This window comes from Saccopteryx leptura, chromosome 6, assembly GCF_036850995.1.
Source record: "Saccopteryx leptura isolate mSacLep1 chromosome 6, mSacLep1_pri_phased_curated, whole genome shotgun sequence".
Taxonomy (NCBI): domain Eukaryota; kingdom Metazoa; phylum Chordata; class Mammalia; order Chiroptera; family Emballonuridae; genus Saccopteryx; species Saccopteryx leptura.
Genome location: NC_089508.1, coordinates 147,249,688 through 147,266,865, shown reverse-complemented (window position 1 = coordinate 147,266,865; position 17,178 = coordinate 147,249,688). Strand labels below are relative to the sequence as shown.

General features: G+C 38.7%; 1 protein-coding gene across 2 annotated transcripts in view; it reads right to left on the bottom strand.

The window, feature by feature from the left end:
* The window catches only part of NAMPT (nicotinamide phosphoribosyltransferase), a 46,845-nt gene that overhangs the window by 16,554 nt on the left and 13,113 nt on the right, over positions 1-17,178 (bottom strand). For both annotated transcript variants that reach the window (XM_066388254.1, XM_066388253.1), the window contains exons 4-6: positions 15,255-15,383; positions 3,825-3,983; positions 3,148-3,284 (exon numbers count right to left, since the gene is read on the bottom strand). In XM_066388254.1, the coding sequence (XP_066244351.1) occupies positions 3,148-3,284; positions 3,825-3,983; positions 15,255-15,383 (425 nt within the window). The remainder of the gene's footprint in view (positions 1-3,147; positions 3,285-3,824; positions 3,984-15,254; positions 15,384-17,178) is intronic.

The window sequence follows — 17,178 nt, the reverse complement described above, 5'->3', positions numbered from 1 at the left end:
TGGCTGGAAGAACTGAAAAACAGAGAGATAAGTGACTTGCCCAAGGTCACCCAGGATGTCAGCTGTAAAGTTCGAGTCACTATACTAAACTGCTGTTTATAAGACTTTTCTAATATTTAAGGATATCCGAAATATTCTTCTATACTGAGGAGTCAAACACTTACAAACATCTTAAATATTACATGACTCTAGAACTAAAATGGATTTTCACCGATCTAACATGGAAGCCCAAAAGAAACTATATTTATTCTCAGATTTATAGTACCATACTCATGATGTTATTACTTTGAAATAAGAGTCGAATACAAGGATACTACATTAAGTTTCAAAAGATGTATATACATCTAAGTCTAAAATAAAAATACTGTAACCCTAAGACCATTATCTGTTGATCAATTTTCTCAGTTTCACTAGGTTTAAATGTAGTATTCAGAGTAAGACCATATTGATACAGCAACCCTAATAAATTTTAGTTGAATCTACTCTCTCCTATGCCCCAATTCAAATCAAGTGCTAGCAATTTCATCTCCCAAGCCACTGCTCGTTTATCTGCTTCTTTCCAGGCACTTAGCCACCTGGTTTTGAACCTTGTCATCTCTCAAAACTCTGCAATGGCTTCCTATAAAGCCTCCACTTTCTCATTTCTCTTTTAATTCAGAAGATATCCTACTGTCAAAATAACGTTTCTGAAATTATTTCTCTGACATTGCTTCTTAGCTCAAAAATTTGAATGCCCACTCCCATTGGAAAGTGGAATTAGAATAATCTGGCATGAAGCTGTGGGCCTTCCCTCGCCTGACTTCCAGCTTACGCTATTTTCCCTGTTTTACCTGACTCCCTAAGCACATTCAGTCTCCTCTTCCATTCTTGCTCTGCCTGACACATGGTGGCATGCATTAACTGTGGTCCACAGAGTATGAATGACCCTGTGGCTGCCATTAAATTTTACCATTCCTTCAAAAAGTCAAGAGTTCACATACCATCTGTATAAAATCTTTCTTGATCCTGCCAGTGGAATGCATTCCTTCCTTCCTTCCCTTGTCCTTGTACCACTAGAGTACTATAATTGCACCTCTTTAAAAGTACTTAATCAACAGAGCAGAATGTTGCCAGTGTACTATTTCACCATGAAGATAGGCTCAGTTTTTTATCTTTCTAACCCTTGTAGTACTCAGTAGATTTCTTTTCTTTTTTTTTTCTCTTTTTTTTACAGAGACAGAGTCAGAGAGAGGGATAGATAGGGACAGACAGGAATGGAGAGAGATGAGAAGCATCAATCATTAATTTTTCGTTGCGACACCTTAGTTGTTCATTGATTGCTTTCTCATATGTGCCTTGACCGTGGGCTACAGCAGACAGAGTAACCCCTCGCTCAAGCCAGCGATCTTGGGTCCAAGCTGGTGAGCTTTGTTCAAACCAGATGAACTCATGCTCAAGCTGGTGACCTCGGGGTCTCGAACCTGGGTCCTCCACATCCCAGTCTGACGCTCTATCCACTGCGCCACCAGCTGGTCAGGCTCAGTAGATTTCTTAAATAAAAGCTTAGCTTCTGAATCATATAAAACAAGTGCTTAATAAATATAATTCATTTTTTTAAAAAAGCTCAGCTTTGTCTGACCTGTGGTGGTGCAGTGGATGGGACGTTGACATGGAATGCTGAGGTCACCGGTTCAAAACTCTGGCTTGCCGGGTCAAGGCACATATGAGAAGCCACTGCTTCTTGCTGCCCCCCTCCCCCCATCCTGTCTCTCTCTAAAATCAATAAATAAAATCAATAAGTAAATAAAAAGCTCAGCTTTATTCTAAACTCACTACTGGTTTTGGAACCCTACAATATTTAAGTATAAATAACACTTAGTAAAGAACCACCCCAAACAGTAAATAAATGTTGTAAGAATGAGAAAAGGTTTGGCATATGTTAACTCTAGAATCAGAGCAGCTGCTACCTAGATCAGGGGTCCCCAAACTTTTTACACAGGGGGCCAGTTCACTGTCCCACAGACCATTGGAGGGCCAGACTATAAAAAAAACTATGAACAAATCCCTATGCACACTGCACAGATCTTATTTTAAAGTAAAAAAACAAAACGGGAACAAATACAATATTTAAAATAAAGAACAAGTAAATTTAAATCAACCAACTGACCAGTATTTCAATGGGAACTATGCTCCTCTCACTGACCACCAATGAAAGAGGTGCCCCTTCCGGAAGTGCAGCAGGGGCCGGATAAATGGCCTCAGGGGGCCGCATGTGGCCCGCGGGCCGTAGTTTGGGGATCCCTGACCTAGATTATAACTGCCTTCTAGTCAACGTGAGGTGGTATAGTGATCAGATAAGGGAACATAAGAAGAGTCCGAACACTCTTCCTTTCCTCAAAAGGGCTTACTGGCTCACCTACAGCTAAGGCAGGGGTCGGGAACCTATGGCTTGCGAGACAGATGTGGCTCTTTTGATGGCTGCATTTGGCTCACAGACAAATCTTTAATAAAAAAATAATGTTAAAAATATAAAACATTCTCATGTATTACAATCCATTCATTTCCTACCACTCATGTTCATGGTTGCGGGTGGCTGGAGCCAATCACAGCTGTCCTCCAGGAAAACACCAAATTTTTATTGGATATTGCCTAAGGTACACGGGTCGTTGTATGGCTCTCACGGAATTACATTTTAAAATATGTGGCATTCATGGCTCTCTCAGCCAAAAAGGTTCCCGACCCCTGAGCTAAGGGCACTGGGTCCAGATGACAATTTGCAAAGAAAAGATAGGTGAGGTTGTGCAGAAGAGCAAGGAAAGGAGAAATAGTGACCAGGTTTTCTAGATTTAATTTAACACATAAAATCTATCTGCATTTGGCAATAGAACAGTTATAAAAGTCCTTTGAAAAAACCTATATGGCAATACACTAGTGGAAAAAAAGTTCTTAAATTGTTTATTGGGATGGTTAAAAGTTCTCTTTCTCTGATCCTAATCTTTATACAAAGTATACATAATGAATTTGTATTAAATTCATGGAGATTTACTGGAGTACATGGCTCTGCAGTTCAGCAAAACACCACTGAATTAACAAACTAAGAGAGAACAAACTTACTAATTACAGAAAACATTACATTCAGGTAACGAGAGAATGAAAACAGAACTTTACCTGTGTTCTGCTGCTGGGACAGAATAGCCTGGAACAGGATCTTTTGTTCCATAGTATTTTTTAATTAAAGCAATTCCTGCTACTGTATCTGTTCCTTTGAAGTTAACCAAATGAGCAGAAGCTCCTATGCCAGCAGTCTGGAAAATAAACCATAAACCAAAATATAAAAAAGAAAAAGACCCATACTTGAGGTACAGGGCATAGCTCCCAAAGAATTATTAGCATCCGATACTCTCACAGATATTTAACTATTATCAGAGATAATAGGTCCTATGACAAAGATCCAGTTTTTCTTAAGTATTTGAGGATTCAACTCTTACTTCCTTAATAGTGACCCACCTCCTTTTCCCAACATCCTGTTTTCCCTTCTTTTGTCTAATGCATTTCTGTAGCACAATCTGCCATCTGCTATATTATTATGTCTATCTGTCCATAAGTCTACCCACCCATTCAGCTAATACATCAAAGCTAGAAACAGTTGTTGAAGGCTATATTCCATGTCCTTTGAATGGAGGCTAACACACAGTAGGTACTTACCGTTGACTAAATCTCTGGAATTTCAAATTGTGCCCTATGTAAGACCAATTATCAATACCTTAACTTCCCAGAAAGTCTGTGATAGTCATCTACTGACAATTTACATTTTATTCAATGAGGATCATTTCAGAGCTTCTTACCTCTTGGGAAGAGACTCCTCTGTAGCCAAAATCATGCAACTTGTATTCCAGACCATCTAAGTTACCAGATGTTTCTAACAAATATTTGGCCAATATTTTCTTCTGCTCTCTAGAATTTGTGGCCACAGTGATTGGATACCAGGACTGAACAAGAATAGTCTGTAGTAATAAAATTAACCACAAATATTAATACATAAAAATACTGGGTCCTTTCTGCGGAAAATTCTAGTTTTCTCTGGAGTTATGTTCTGACTTCCATACTACAAGAACAGCACTTAGTTCAACTGTATAACAGGAAGCCAGCACGTGCATTCCAGAAACAGTGCACAGCTCGACTCTCATATCAGCAATACAAAGGAAAAGCACACCAGGCCTTTAATAGTTGTGAGCGTCACATTTCTATCAAAGCTCCAAAGAAGCACATATAGGTACCAGAAAAACCGTCTGTGATGAAGGACCAACTTTTAAAAATACTTTCAATCTGTCATGGATCCATAGTTTTATGAATACACACATACTTGGATGGTGATGTAATTACCATAAAAAGTTTCTAAATGCTTATCCTTGGTTTCTGTATTTAATGTGAACCTGCATCAAATAGTTCATGGACCAACTGTGGTCCATGGACAACACCTTGAAGAATATGGATCTAGCGTTATTAATTTACTCCTCTAGGTAGACGTGGGCCTAATTTTTCCTTGGATATAGTATGACTATTGGTAGGTTATATACTTGTGGTATTTTTGCTTAGCACTAGAGAATGCTACTTATTGAGTTATGCTTCATGTCCTTGGCTTTTATCAAAAGTCATTATAAGAAGTCACATGAAACATTTCTGCATTATGTTGTAAAACTCTAAGGCCAATATTTTATAACTTATTATCTATTTAAGTTCCCAAATGAGGACATGAAAAAACTATTAGGTTCCTATTTTTCTGATAAGATCTATATCTTGCTTTCCTTTTATCCTTGGCTGCCAAAGTAAGTCTGATGCTTAATCATGGCAACCATGTTAATTATTATGGCTTGGGAATTCAGTCCTTCTTCATAATAGGATAATTTTCTATTTTATAGCCTTTTATTAGAAACAGCCTCAAATTTGTTTTAGAAAGACCTGACAACAATGTCTGAGCTCACTCAAAAAGTTATTTAATGTATAAATTAAATCTTACAAAACTATCTTTTACTGAATACTAATTAAGTGATAAATAAGATGTAAAAAAACAAAATTAGTTAACCTTGGACTTCCTAACTAGGTCACCTACAAAGAAAAACAAACAACTGTAGTATTAGACTCCCATGACTAATTAAATATAGCCCCAAATCTTTGTAGCTTCTTTCATCAAGAGATAATCTATTTCTTCATCCCTTGACTCTGTGACTCTTGTGATTTGTTTTTAACTAACAGAATGTGGTGGAATTATTCCATACGTAAGTGGGACATGAAAACGAGACTAAGAGACATTGACAAGAGTGTGGTGGTTGGGGGGGGGGAAGAGGGAGAGGAGGAGGGGGAGGGGGAGGGGCACAAAGAAAACTAGATAGAAGGTGACAGAGGACAATCTGACTTTGGGTGATGGGTATGCAACATAATTGATTGACAAGATAACCTGGACATGTTTACTTTGAACATATGTACCCTGATTTATTGATGTCACCCTAGTAAAATTAATAAAAAAAATAATTAAAAAAATATCCCCCCCAAAAAAAATGTGGTGGAAACCATACTGTATGACTTTCAAGTGGTCTCGAGTTCTCTTTCTCTGAGATCCTTGAGACTAGTGTTGTGAAGGAGTTAAGTTATTGAGGGTCCCTACTATCTCAGTGAGGCCCCAGACATAGGTATGTGGCCCCACTTTAGACTGTCATGACCTAGCTGAACCCTCAGCTGAATTCAGATACAAAAATCCAAGCAATACCAACAGGGAACCATCTAGCCGGCCACAGACTCATGAGAAATAATAGCTATTTTATTTGGGGGTAATTTGTTAAATAATAGAAAACTAAGGCAATTACTAACTTAACCCTTTCAGTTGTATGAACGTTCATGTACATCCTCACTCAAAGGGTTAACAAAAAACTCATTCTTTTGCATGTGGCTTTCCAGTTTTCCCAGCACCATTTGTTGAAGAGGCTTTCTTTTCTCCATTGTGTGTTGTTGGCCCCTTTATCAAAAATTATTTGATCATATACATTGTGGTTTTATTTCTGGGCTTTCTATTCTGTTCCATTGGTCTGAGTGTCTATTTTTCATGCCAATACCATGCTGTTTTATCGTGACTCTATAATATAATTTGAAATCAGGTATTGTAATGCCCTCAGCTTCGTTTTTTTGTGTGTGGGTGGAGCGCAGAGCGCACTCCTAGCAGCTGTGGCTGATGCAATGCTGTGAGAATACTCCAGCTCCCAGAACCCTCCTGGGCATACCCAGGAAGGAAGCTCACCCACTATAAGGAAGTGACTTAGCGCCAACCACGCAGCTCCCTGATCTTTTCAGCCATTGGCTTTGAGGAACATGCTGTAACACCCTATAGGCTGCACCTGTGTATATAAGCTAGCCTACTTCCTGAATAAAGTGGATCTGCGTCACTGAACCTGGTCTCCGGAGTCGGGTCTTTGTGTCTCTGTTGTCCTCACCCCCAGCAGGACTTGTCCACAACTGGTGCCCAACATGGGGCAGGGACCTAACCGGCATCCAAGGGACGGGTGAGTGACCCTCTGCAATGGGAAACCTCCCTCACTCTCAAGCCCTGCAGGCTTGAGCCCTGCACGCCCTATTGCACAGTAGGCGAGTTGAAGTTTGTGAAAAGGATCTTTGTACCTACTGGGAGATTCTCTCTGGTCTCAATCCCTGGATTGAAGACCCGCCCCTCTGGGACCCGGATACTTGGGCCTGAGTTCTCCGATGTGTTCATCGTTTGGCTGAGGTGCATGGGGGGCAAGCCTTCCCTCTTGGCCTCACTCCTGCCTTATTGGCAATACATGCCTGCTTGACCGGTGCTCCTGCTGGGGACCCTCCACCGGTCCCTAAGGTCCTGCAGGCTACTCCTCTTTCAGAGGAACCCCTACCTCCCTATTTGCCCCCCTCCACTGAGGAGGAAAGTAGTTTAGCCTCCGAGTTTGTGGCTGAGTGTGCAGAAACGAAACCAACCGCATTGCTAACTGCGCCATCAGCTCTGTCGCTGGAAAAAGCCAAGTCGCTACTCCCGCATTCCCTGCCGGAGCTCAATGCCCCACTCCAGCCTCTCAGACGCCATTTTCTCCAACATATGTTCCTGCTGCAGACCCATGGGCCAGCCTATATGCCCGCATATGTCTTTTTTCTTTCTGTTTGTCTGTCTTGTCTATTTTTCTGTATCTCTCTCTCTCCCCCGCCCCTCTCTCTGAAATGATGCTGGAAGGGCCCAGCCACCGCACAGTGGCAGGGATCACACTCTTCTAACGCAAGGGAGAGGTTATGCTTGTGTTTTTCAGCCAATTTGGATCCCAGGAACCCCCCAACCTGCTTGACAGGGTTTCTTGGGCACCCACTAAGTGGTTCAGTCTTCACCCATCCAAAGCCACAGCCCTGGCCTCCTCCACACCAACTACACCTGAGGGGAGGAGGTCCTCAGCACTCCAGAAGAAGACCTCAAGGCCGGCATGCACGCCCCATCACCTGGGGGGGGGGGGGGAATGTAGAGGCTTTGGCGGGAGGGCCCAGAGAATTGCCCCTGACGGGCCCCCAGGCCCTGGTGCTCTGCTCTTGCTTATGTGTGCTATAGTAACCGCTGACTCCCAGAAGCAGGCAGCGGCAGCCCGGGCTTGAGCCCAGCAGCTCGAGCTGGTGTTTGCAGTTCTTTGGAGGATGAAAAGAATTGGGCCGGAGTCATGATTCACAAACTCCAGGAGGTAAACGGTGGCAGCTGCAGAGGGAGGATGAACGGAAGCCAGGCTTGCATCGCTGAGTGGCCACTGGAATGGCAAGGAGTGCTGGCTTAGCCGCTGGTGGGTTCGCTGACATTTTGGGACATAGGGTGAATGCCATCATGCTCTCCAGAGCAGAGATGGAAATGCTGACTGCCATTGCCCTGTGCTCCTCCTTGGGACAGTGTAAGACCTGCCAGGATGGCAGGAATGAGGGGGGTGGTGAGACCTCATGTGCATGGACTGATTTCCTGGACTACGACCTGAGTTAGCACTGGCTCCTTTGTTGGATGGACTTACGGATTTTGGACAATGTGAAATACCCTGATGGGGTGGGGGGTGGCTTTGCTGGAAGTACTCCCCTGTCCCGGGAAGTTTTTCCCATGGCTAGAAAGAAGGTCGAGGACATTCTGCACTTTTGGCAAAGTGCTTAGAGACTGGTGAAATGTACCTTTGTAATTGTTGAAATTGTATGATTTGTAATGTTGCTGTAATTTGTGTAATGTGCTTTGCAATCATATGCAGTATGTAGCCCATGGCAAGCCATCCATTCTGTGTTTGGACACTGGGACCTTTGTGGGAAGGGGGCATACATGGACCTATGTCCATTTTTTTACAGTCAAAATGGAACTGTGTTTAACGGCACCTAGAAGGTCTCTGTAACACAATGGGATGGAAATGACATCCCGACCCCTAGGAGGAATCCTCTGTTTAAGACCCTCGTTCTATTTCCTAAATAGTCAAACATTACAGAAGCTTGCCTCATTGTTTAATCCAGCTAATCTATTAGCATATAGTATAATAGGTATTATAGTTGTTTTAGCTCTACTAGGGTTCCGTTGCATAATGCATAGTATTCAGAAGCTACAATAGCAAGCTGTCATTCATCAAGTCCAATTGGCCTTAATTAAAAGAGAAGGGGGAGATGTGGGTGGAGTGCAGAGCACATTCCTAGCAGCTGTGGCTGATGCAATGCTGTGAGAATACCCCAGCTCCCAGAACCCTCCTGGGCATACCCAGGAAGGAAGCTCGCCCGCTATAAGGAAGTGACTTAGCGCCAACCACGCAGCTCCCTGATCTTTTCAGCCATTGGCTTTGAGGAACACGCTGTAACATCGTATAGGCTGAACCTGTGTATATAAGCTAGCCTACTTCCTGAATAAAGTGGATCTGCGTCACTGAACCTGGTCCCCGGAATCGGGTCTTTGTGTCTCCATCATCCTCACCCCCTGCAGGACTTGTCCACACTTTTTCCTTAGGATTGCTCTGGCTATTCAGGGTTTTTTATAGTTCCATATAAACCTAATGATTTTTTGTTCCATTTCTTTAAAAAATGACATTGGAATTTTGATGAGAATTGCATTAAATTTGTATATTGCTTTGGGTAATATAGTCATTTTGATTATATTTATTCTTCCTATCCAAAAACAAGAAATATTTTTCCATTTCATTATATCTTTTTTGATTTCCCTTAACAATGCTTTATAGTTTTCATTATATAGGTCCTTTACATTCTTTGTTATGTTTATTCCTAGGTATTATATTTTTTTGTTGCAACCATGAAGGGGATTGTTTTTTTGAGCTCGTTTTCTGATGTTTCATTGTTGGCCTATAGGAAGGCAATAGACTTTTGTATAATTTTGTATCCTGCGACCTTACTGTGTTGGTTTATTGTTTCTAGTAGTCTTTTTGTGGAGTCTTTGAAACTTGACTACAGTTTGTCCCCTTGTACTAAAATTAATTCAAAATGGATCAAAGACCTAAATATAAGATCTGAAATAGTAAAGTACATAGAAGAAGACATAAGTACTAAACTCAGGGACCTTGCTTACAAAGAGCACTTTATGAATTTGACTCCAAAGGCAAGGGAAGTGAAGGCAAAGATAAATGAATGGGACCACATCAGACTAAGAAGCTTTTGCACAGCAAAAGAAACTGACAACAAAACAGACAGCCAACTAAATGGGAGATGATATTTTCAAACAATAGCACAGATAAGGGCCTAATATCCAAAACATACAAAGAACTCATAAAACTCAACCACAAACAAGCAAACAATCCAATAAAAAAATGGGAAGAGGACATGAACAGACACTTCTCCCAGGAAGAAATACAAATGGCCAACAGATATATAAAAAGATGCTCATCTTCATTAGCTATTAGAGAATTGCAAATCAAAACTACAATGAGATATCACCTCACACCTGTTAGATTAGCTTGTATCAATAAGACAGGTACAGGTAACAAGTGTTGGAGAGGCTGTGGAGAAAATGGAACCCTCATTCACTGTTGGTGGGAATGTAAAGTAATACAACCTTTATGGAAGAAAGTATGGTGGTTCCTCAAAAAATTAAAAATAGAACTAACATATGACCCAGCAATCCCTCTACTGAAAATATATCCCCATAACTCAAAAACACTGGTACATAAAGACACATGCAGCCCCATGTTCATCACAGCATTGTTCACAGTGGCCAAGACATGGAAACAACCAACAAGCCCTTCAATAGATGACTGGATAAAGAAGATGTGGTACATATTTACTATGGAATACTACTCAGCCATAAGAAATGATGATATCGGATCACTTACAACAACATGGATGGACCTTGATAACAGTATACTGGTGAAATAAGTAAATCAGAAAAAACTAAGAACTATATGATTCCATACACATAGGTGGGACATAGAAATGAGACTCAGGGACATGGACAAGAGTGTGGTGGTTAGAGGTGGGGGAGGGAAAGGTAGGCGGTGAGGGGAGTGGAGGGGCACAAAGGAAACCAGATAGAAGGTGATGGAAGACTATATGACTTTGGGTGATGGGTATGCAACAGAATCAAATGTCAAAATAACCTGGAGATGTTTTCTCTGAACCTATGTACCCTGATTGATTAATGTCACCCCATTAAAATTAATATAAAAAACAAAAACAAAAAAAAGGTAATAAAGTCTCGAAAAAAACAAGGAAAAAAAAGGGAGAAAAATAACTCATTACTCAAAGGGTTAAACTCCATAATCAATCACCTCTAACCTCTAACCACTGTTTCTGCAATTACTCTTTGGATTCTACTGCCAGTGCCCAGTATTATCCTACCTTTAAATTACAGTGTCTCTGACCTACTCTTCATACCACTGTTATCATTCCAAAGTAAGTGCTTTATTTTAGCCCATGTCATTCCTTAACATATGCTTTAATGACTATCTACTGTCCATAGGGGGAAACAGCCAATTCCTATAGGAATTTGAGGCTTCCTATAACCTGGTCTTGTTCACCATCTAAGGCTGGTCCTCTCCTACTGTATCTCCGACTCTTATGCTGCAGCCCACTTCGGGCTCTTTGCCATTCTGAGACAACTGTGTTATTCTCTCAACTCTTCCTCTCCCTTATTAAAACTTATTTATTTTTTTCCACTTCAGATTCCTTAGAACTACTTGTTTTTCTCTACCAATTTAACATTCTTACTTATGTTAGTGGTTAAGAATAAATTGCTCCTCCCTCAAAGATCCTTAAATAAGAGATATCTAACTCTTAATTTCTGTGCCCAGCATTTATTGTACATAACTGGAACTCAACCAATGTTCATTTGCTGAATCTAATTCAAACAATTCTCACATTTTAGTTTAACTGAGACTGACATTATCTAGGAGTACAAGAAAGAGAAAATATAATGTGAACAACTCTAGTTGAGTTATAAAGGTAGAGAATTGACCTTACCCCTTGAAAAATGCCAGGGAAGGAAGGAAATAACTATTAGATACAGTGACCCTTCACATCACCATTTCCTTTCCACAGTTCAACAAAATCAGCTTAAGTTATACTCTTAATAAAATCAGACCCTTTTACAAAGATTACTGTAGGTGTAAGCAAGGGTAAAAAAGGCAGTTTTAGTTTAGGCTAATCGAAGGTCTAATAAGGTAGGCCTTGTTGGAAACTTTTCCAAAACAGCAATCTGCCTGCACAAATCAAGATTAAATTTTTAGCTGAAAACTAAGACTAAAGTAAATAACCTGCAAATTTCATCGAAGATGTGTTTAATGTTATTGTTCTGGATAAAGAATTTTAAAGAATAAAAATGGTGTGGTATAGCAGGAGGACTGGACCTACTCTGTTAACTACAGCCCATTCAGCTTTCAGGGCTCAATTTCCCTATCTGTAAAATGAGGGCAGCATTTGATTTAATGTTATGGTTTTTAAACTCATCTTTTCTTTTAAAGGTCTGAGATACCACTGCAGAACCTTAGGCTCTTAAATATATTTTGAAATTTGATTTGAGGACTAAAATGCCCTTTAGCACTAACCTTGAAATTGTTAAGGCAATTCAATTATTTTAGTGGGTCTTAAAGGTCAGTACATAGTGAATAACAGTATATAATTAATAACTATGAAAGAATATTAATAACTCTGCATATACACTGGGAGAGAAAATAGAAAGGAGCACTATTTAGTACTATCATTAAAATACTTTAAATCAAGATCTGCCCAAAGAAAATCTTCAAGTGTGTAAATAACAAACGTACTGAATTTGGTACCACATTTCCCATGCAAGGCGGTCAACTGGACTGGGAACGGCTAGGTTGGGTGAACCTCCGATCCCACACAAACACCCTGGGCTTGCCAAGTCAAGGCACATATGAGAAGCCACTGCTTCTTGCTGTCCCCCTCCCCCCATCCTCTCTCTCTTTAAAATCAATAAATAAAATCAATAAGTAAATAAATCTTAAAAAAAAGTTATTATGAAGAAGTCAAGTCTCTTCCAGAGACCTGGTATTGAGAGTAAATACATTGTTTTATAAAACATGGATTGATCAGAAACTACAAAAAGGGATCAAAAGACCATACATTTTTTGTGCCTAAATAAAAACACCTGAGATTATTTAGAATGATATATATATACGTAGAAGACAAACAATATAAATTGCTTCACTTTATAAGTAAACAAAACCAAAAACTATATGTACTTTTTATCTTCTTCAAAACCTAAGTATCATATTGAATTTTATATTTAATATTTTAAAGTAAAAAATATTTACATATTTTCTAACAAATGATTGCTCTACGATATCCATATATAAAAATTTTTTACTTTATGGTTTTTTAGTAAAATAAACCAAATAAGAATGATAATTAAAACAAATATTTTTTCTTTTTTTGTATTTTTCTGAAGTGAGAAGTTGAGAGGCAAAGAGACAGACTCCTGCACAAGCTTGACCAGGATCCACCCGGCATGCTCACTAGGGGGTGATGCTCTGCTCATCTGGGGCATTGCTCTGTTGCAACCAGAGCCATTCTAGTGCCTGACGCAGAAGTCATGCAGCTAAGCCTCCGCGCCCGGGCCAACTTTGCTCCAATAGAGCCTTGGCTATGGGAGGGGAAGAGAGAAATAGAGAAAGAAGAGGGGGAAGGGTGGAGAAGCAGATGGGTACTTCTCCTGTGTGCCCTGGCCGGGAATCAAACTCAGGACTTCCATACACCGGGCCGACGCTCTATCACTGAGCCAGCTGGCCGGGGCCACATTTTTTAAGGCTAGTGTTTTTCACTGTCTGAAGAGAATAAATAAAACATACAGGAAGCAAGGTGGACTGGGAACTAGTTATGTCCATAAATATCTGCTTATGGAAGTTCAATAAGACACAAGGGAAGAGTATGTATTGACTAAATTGTCAGAAAACTAAAAAGAAAAAAGTGAAAAAGTATCTAAAGAAAATGACTATCACAATAAGATTTATCAATTTAGGATCTTTTGGCATGAGACTAGATTATGTGGTTAAGAATGCCTCTACTCTTGTGTTTTTATAATACCATCCCCTTATAATCAAATATTTGCCAGTACAAATACTACATTTATGCAAAAACTAAAAAGGATACATTTTCTTTTACTTTGAGTTTACAAAGTTTTGTTTTGTTTTTTCAAGATTTTATTTATTTATTTTAAAGAGGACAGGAAAGAGAGGGAAAAGCAGGAAGCATCAACTCCCATATGTGCCTTGACCAGGGAAACCAGGGTTTTGAACTTGCAACCTCAGCGTTCAAAGTGGACATTTTATCCACTGTGCCATCACAGGTCAGGCAATACAGAGTTTTAAGACATAACAGTGAACTATTTAAAATATGCATTTTAGTTAACTGTACATTTTTTCTGAGTCTATTATTAGTTGATGGCTCATTAAGAGTCTGATATGAAAGTTTTAAATTTCCTGTCAGCTTAAGAAAACTGAATTTTGAACATACTATTATTGGACCTTTTACTTTTTCTTAATCTTTCCTAGTCTTTATAAATGAATCTCAAGTGTATTATTTTATAACAGTAAGTTAGTTTAACCAATAAACTAATAAGATAAAAAGTCAGTTCTAACCACTAAGTAAACACATCCCAAAGAGAAGCACACTGTAGAACTGTGGTATTTTTAACAGTCCCTTTCCAGAGTATATCCTCTTAAAGATGAAAAATAAATCAAGCTGTTACCGCTTCTTGGCCTTTTGGATAACAGCAAAAGTAAATTAAGCTGTTGAGAAGTGAAGCAGGTTATTAATAACAAAATTATATGCAAGTGAAAAAAATATAATCGCTTGGCTATACATGCAAAAAGAACAAATAAAAAGCCTTATAATATAAACTGAGTGTCTATGATGTAGCCTCCTTTTTGGCTTAGAAATTAAACAAAGTAATCAGCAAGTCTTAAATGTATTTAGATGACAAATATCAGGAGTTAAAGCCTAGGCCCTTAACTAAGAATAAAGAAAGCAGTTATTAAAAACTTGAACAAAATTCCTGTAATCTAATTGGAAGAGAATATTCAAAAATTGCCTTTTTTTTTTTTTTTAGCACACGAGAGAGAGACAGAGAGATGAGAAGCATCAACTCATGGTTATGGAACTTCAGTTCTTCATTGATTGCCTTGACCAGGGCCTCCAGCTGTGCCAGTGACCACTTGCTCAGAGCAGCAACTTTGGACTCAAGCCACAGATCTTTGGCTTTAAACCAGTGACCTCTGGGTTCAGGCCAGCGACCTTGGGATCATGATGATGATATCATACTCAAGCCTGTGAGTTTGCGCTCAAGTCAGCGATCTTGGGGTTTCAAACCTGGGTCCTCAGAGTCCCAGGTCAATGCCCTATCCATTGTGCCACCCCTGGTCAGGCCCAAAAACTGTCTTAAATTACTAAAAATGCAGCTGTGCTGCTTTTGTCACACAAGATGGAAGCCAACTGACCTCTATCTGTAATATTTCTTAATAATTTGGTTTAAATAAAATCTCAGAACATTTGATTTCACTGGAAGAAACCATAAAGATTTTTTTTTTTTTTTTTTTACTAAAACCATAAAGATTATTTAGTCCAACTGTCATTTTATGAATGAGGAAACTGAGGACTGAAAAGGTTTATTAAACTGTAGGAGATAACATCACTTTATTAGAAGCATTTTTTAAACTAGAATCCCAGTTGAATGGTTTCTATTAGTCGTTAATATTAAAAAGGAATATTAAATTAATATTAATAATAAGAGTTAAAAAACAATTCACCTCAATCCAATTTGTAAGCCAGTAGCACTCCGGGTCTGTGTTCTCCACCGTGAAGAGAACGTTTCCTCTGGGAATGACGGAGCCCTCGGGGACAGCTTTCACCTCGATTGGAAGATGTCCATCATATTTCTAGTAAGAGACAATAATGAATTTATGTCATTCAACAGAGGCTATGCAGTTATCGGTTTTTATAAGATTCTTTATATTTTATAGAAGCTAAACTTACTGTGATAGAAACTACAACTACAGATGTTATTATAATGTTAGTAAATATAGTTAGAATATCCTTATCCTCCTGAAATAAAATGAGCTACAACTTAGGCACGGATATCAATTTTTAAATTTCATGTTGTCAAAGTGCTTCTGCTACAAACATTTATCATTAAAAGCTTTGGTAATTTCAAACTATTCCAAAAGTATTCCAAAAACACTATCTTTCTTCTAAGTAGGTCATTATCAGAAAAGAAATGCTAAAGATTGCAAGGTAAGAGACTGCTGTTAAAGAGCAAAACAAAGTAAACAAACAAACAAAAAAAAAGAAAGAAAGAGATCCCTGACAGTAGAAGAACCTTAAATATGGTTTCTCTTTATTCTGGTGTAGAGTTGAAACCACTTTGGTAGTAGATAAACCAATCACAGTAAGTATACTTTCTAGAGCTTAGGCAGTAAGTATCAAAAGGGTTACAGTCTCTCGAAAATTAGGCTAAGAATATATTTGTTAATGGTATGTTACTAGATATTTAATTATGCTTTTTTTTTTTTAAGCAAGAGAGAGGGCGGAGGGAGAGAGATAGAGACAGACAGGAAGGGAGAGAATGTGGCATCTCAGTTGTTCATTGATTGCTTTCTCATGTCTCTACTTTTAAAGCTAAAAGTTGTGGCTAACTTTTGTCTAGGAAGGCAAGCTATTTCAGAAATTTTAATAGTTTATTTATGTGATTTGGAGCAAGGTAACTAGATAAAAGAACTGTTTAAGGCCTCATGATATAACAGAAAGAATACAGTAATGCCTTAGAAATCCTGGCTTGAACTCAAAAGCAGGTAAAAGACCTTGTAGAAGTCATGTCTAGGTCTCAGACTCTGCCTGCAAAATGAGATTAGACAAGATTATCTCTAGAGAACCTAAGAATCTCTCAGATTGTCTGAACATAAAATCAAAAGATTTATCACCCTGGCCACGGGAAATTATATTAATAAGCATAGCACCTAACTTATCTACTCTATTACCACTGTCCTCACAAAAACCAAATGGTGTAAGTGCAGGAGTTACCAATAGATTTTACTTAAGATATGAAAAAACTACAGTACAGAGTCTTTATCTGACTTCTTCAAAGACCCATAACTACCAAAAGTAAAACTCAGTAATACTAGATAGGCAGTTAAAATATTTCTAATTATTTTGTGTTTAATAGTCTAGGATGAAAAAGATATTCGTTTTTAAGATATAAATTAATTAACTAATACTTAACATGACAAGATGCCAATAGATCCCATGCTCAATCTATCTTTGCAACAAAGAAAACCATTAGACAACATTCAATTCTTTAATTTATTCCCATGTCTTTGGATGCCTGAAGTTTAAGCAATGGTTCAAACATGCTAGATAGGAATATTACAGAACAACAAAGAATAAAAATGAGCTTCATGGATCTTCAAGGATCTGCACCAAACCATTCTAACTATTTAGTTAGGGAAATTTCCTATAATTATTGTGTAGTGAGACTCAGCATCTATTTTCTTAGATAACCCATAGTCAAGAAAATAGACCTAAATTCTGAAATTGCTAAATAACCATGCCTTTTATTAATTGTAGCATATTTTCAAAGAAAGGTTTAAATTACCTTTCTTGAAAAAAATGCTAGTTATTTAAATTATAATTCATTTATAACAAATTAGATCTTCAGTAGATTCTAGACACTAATGA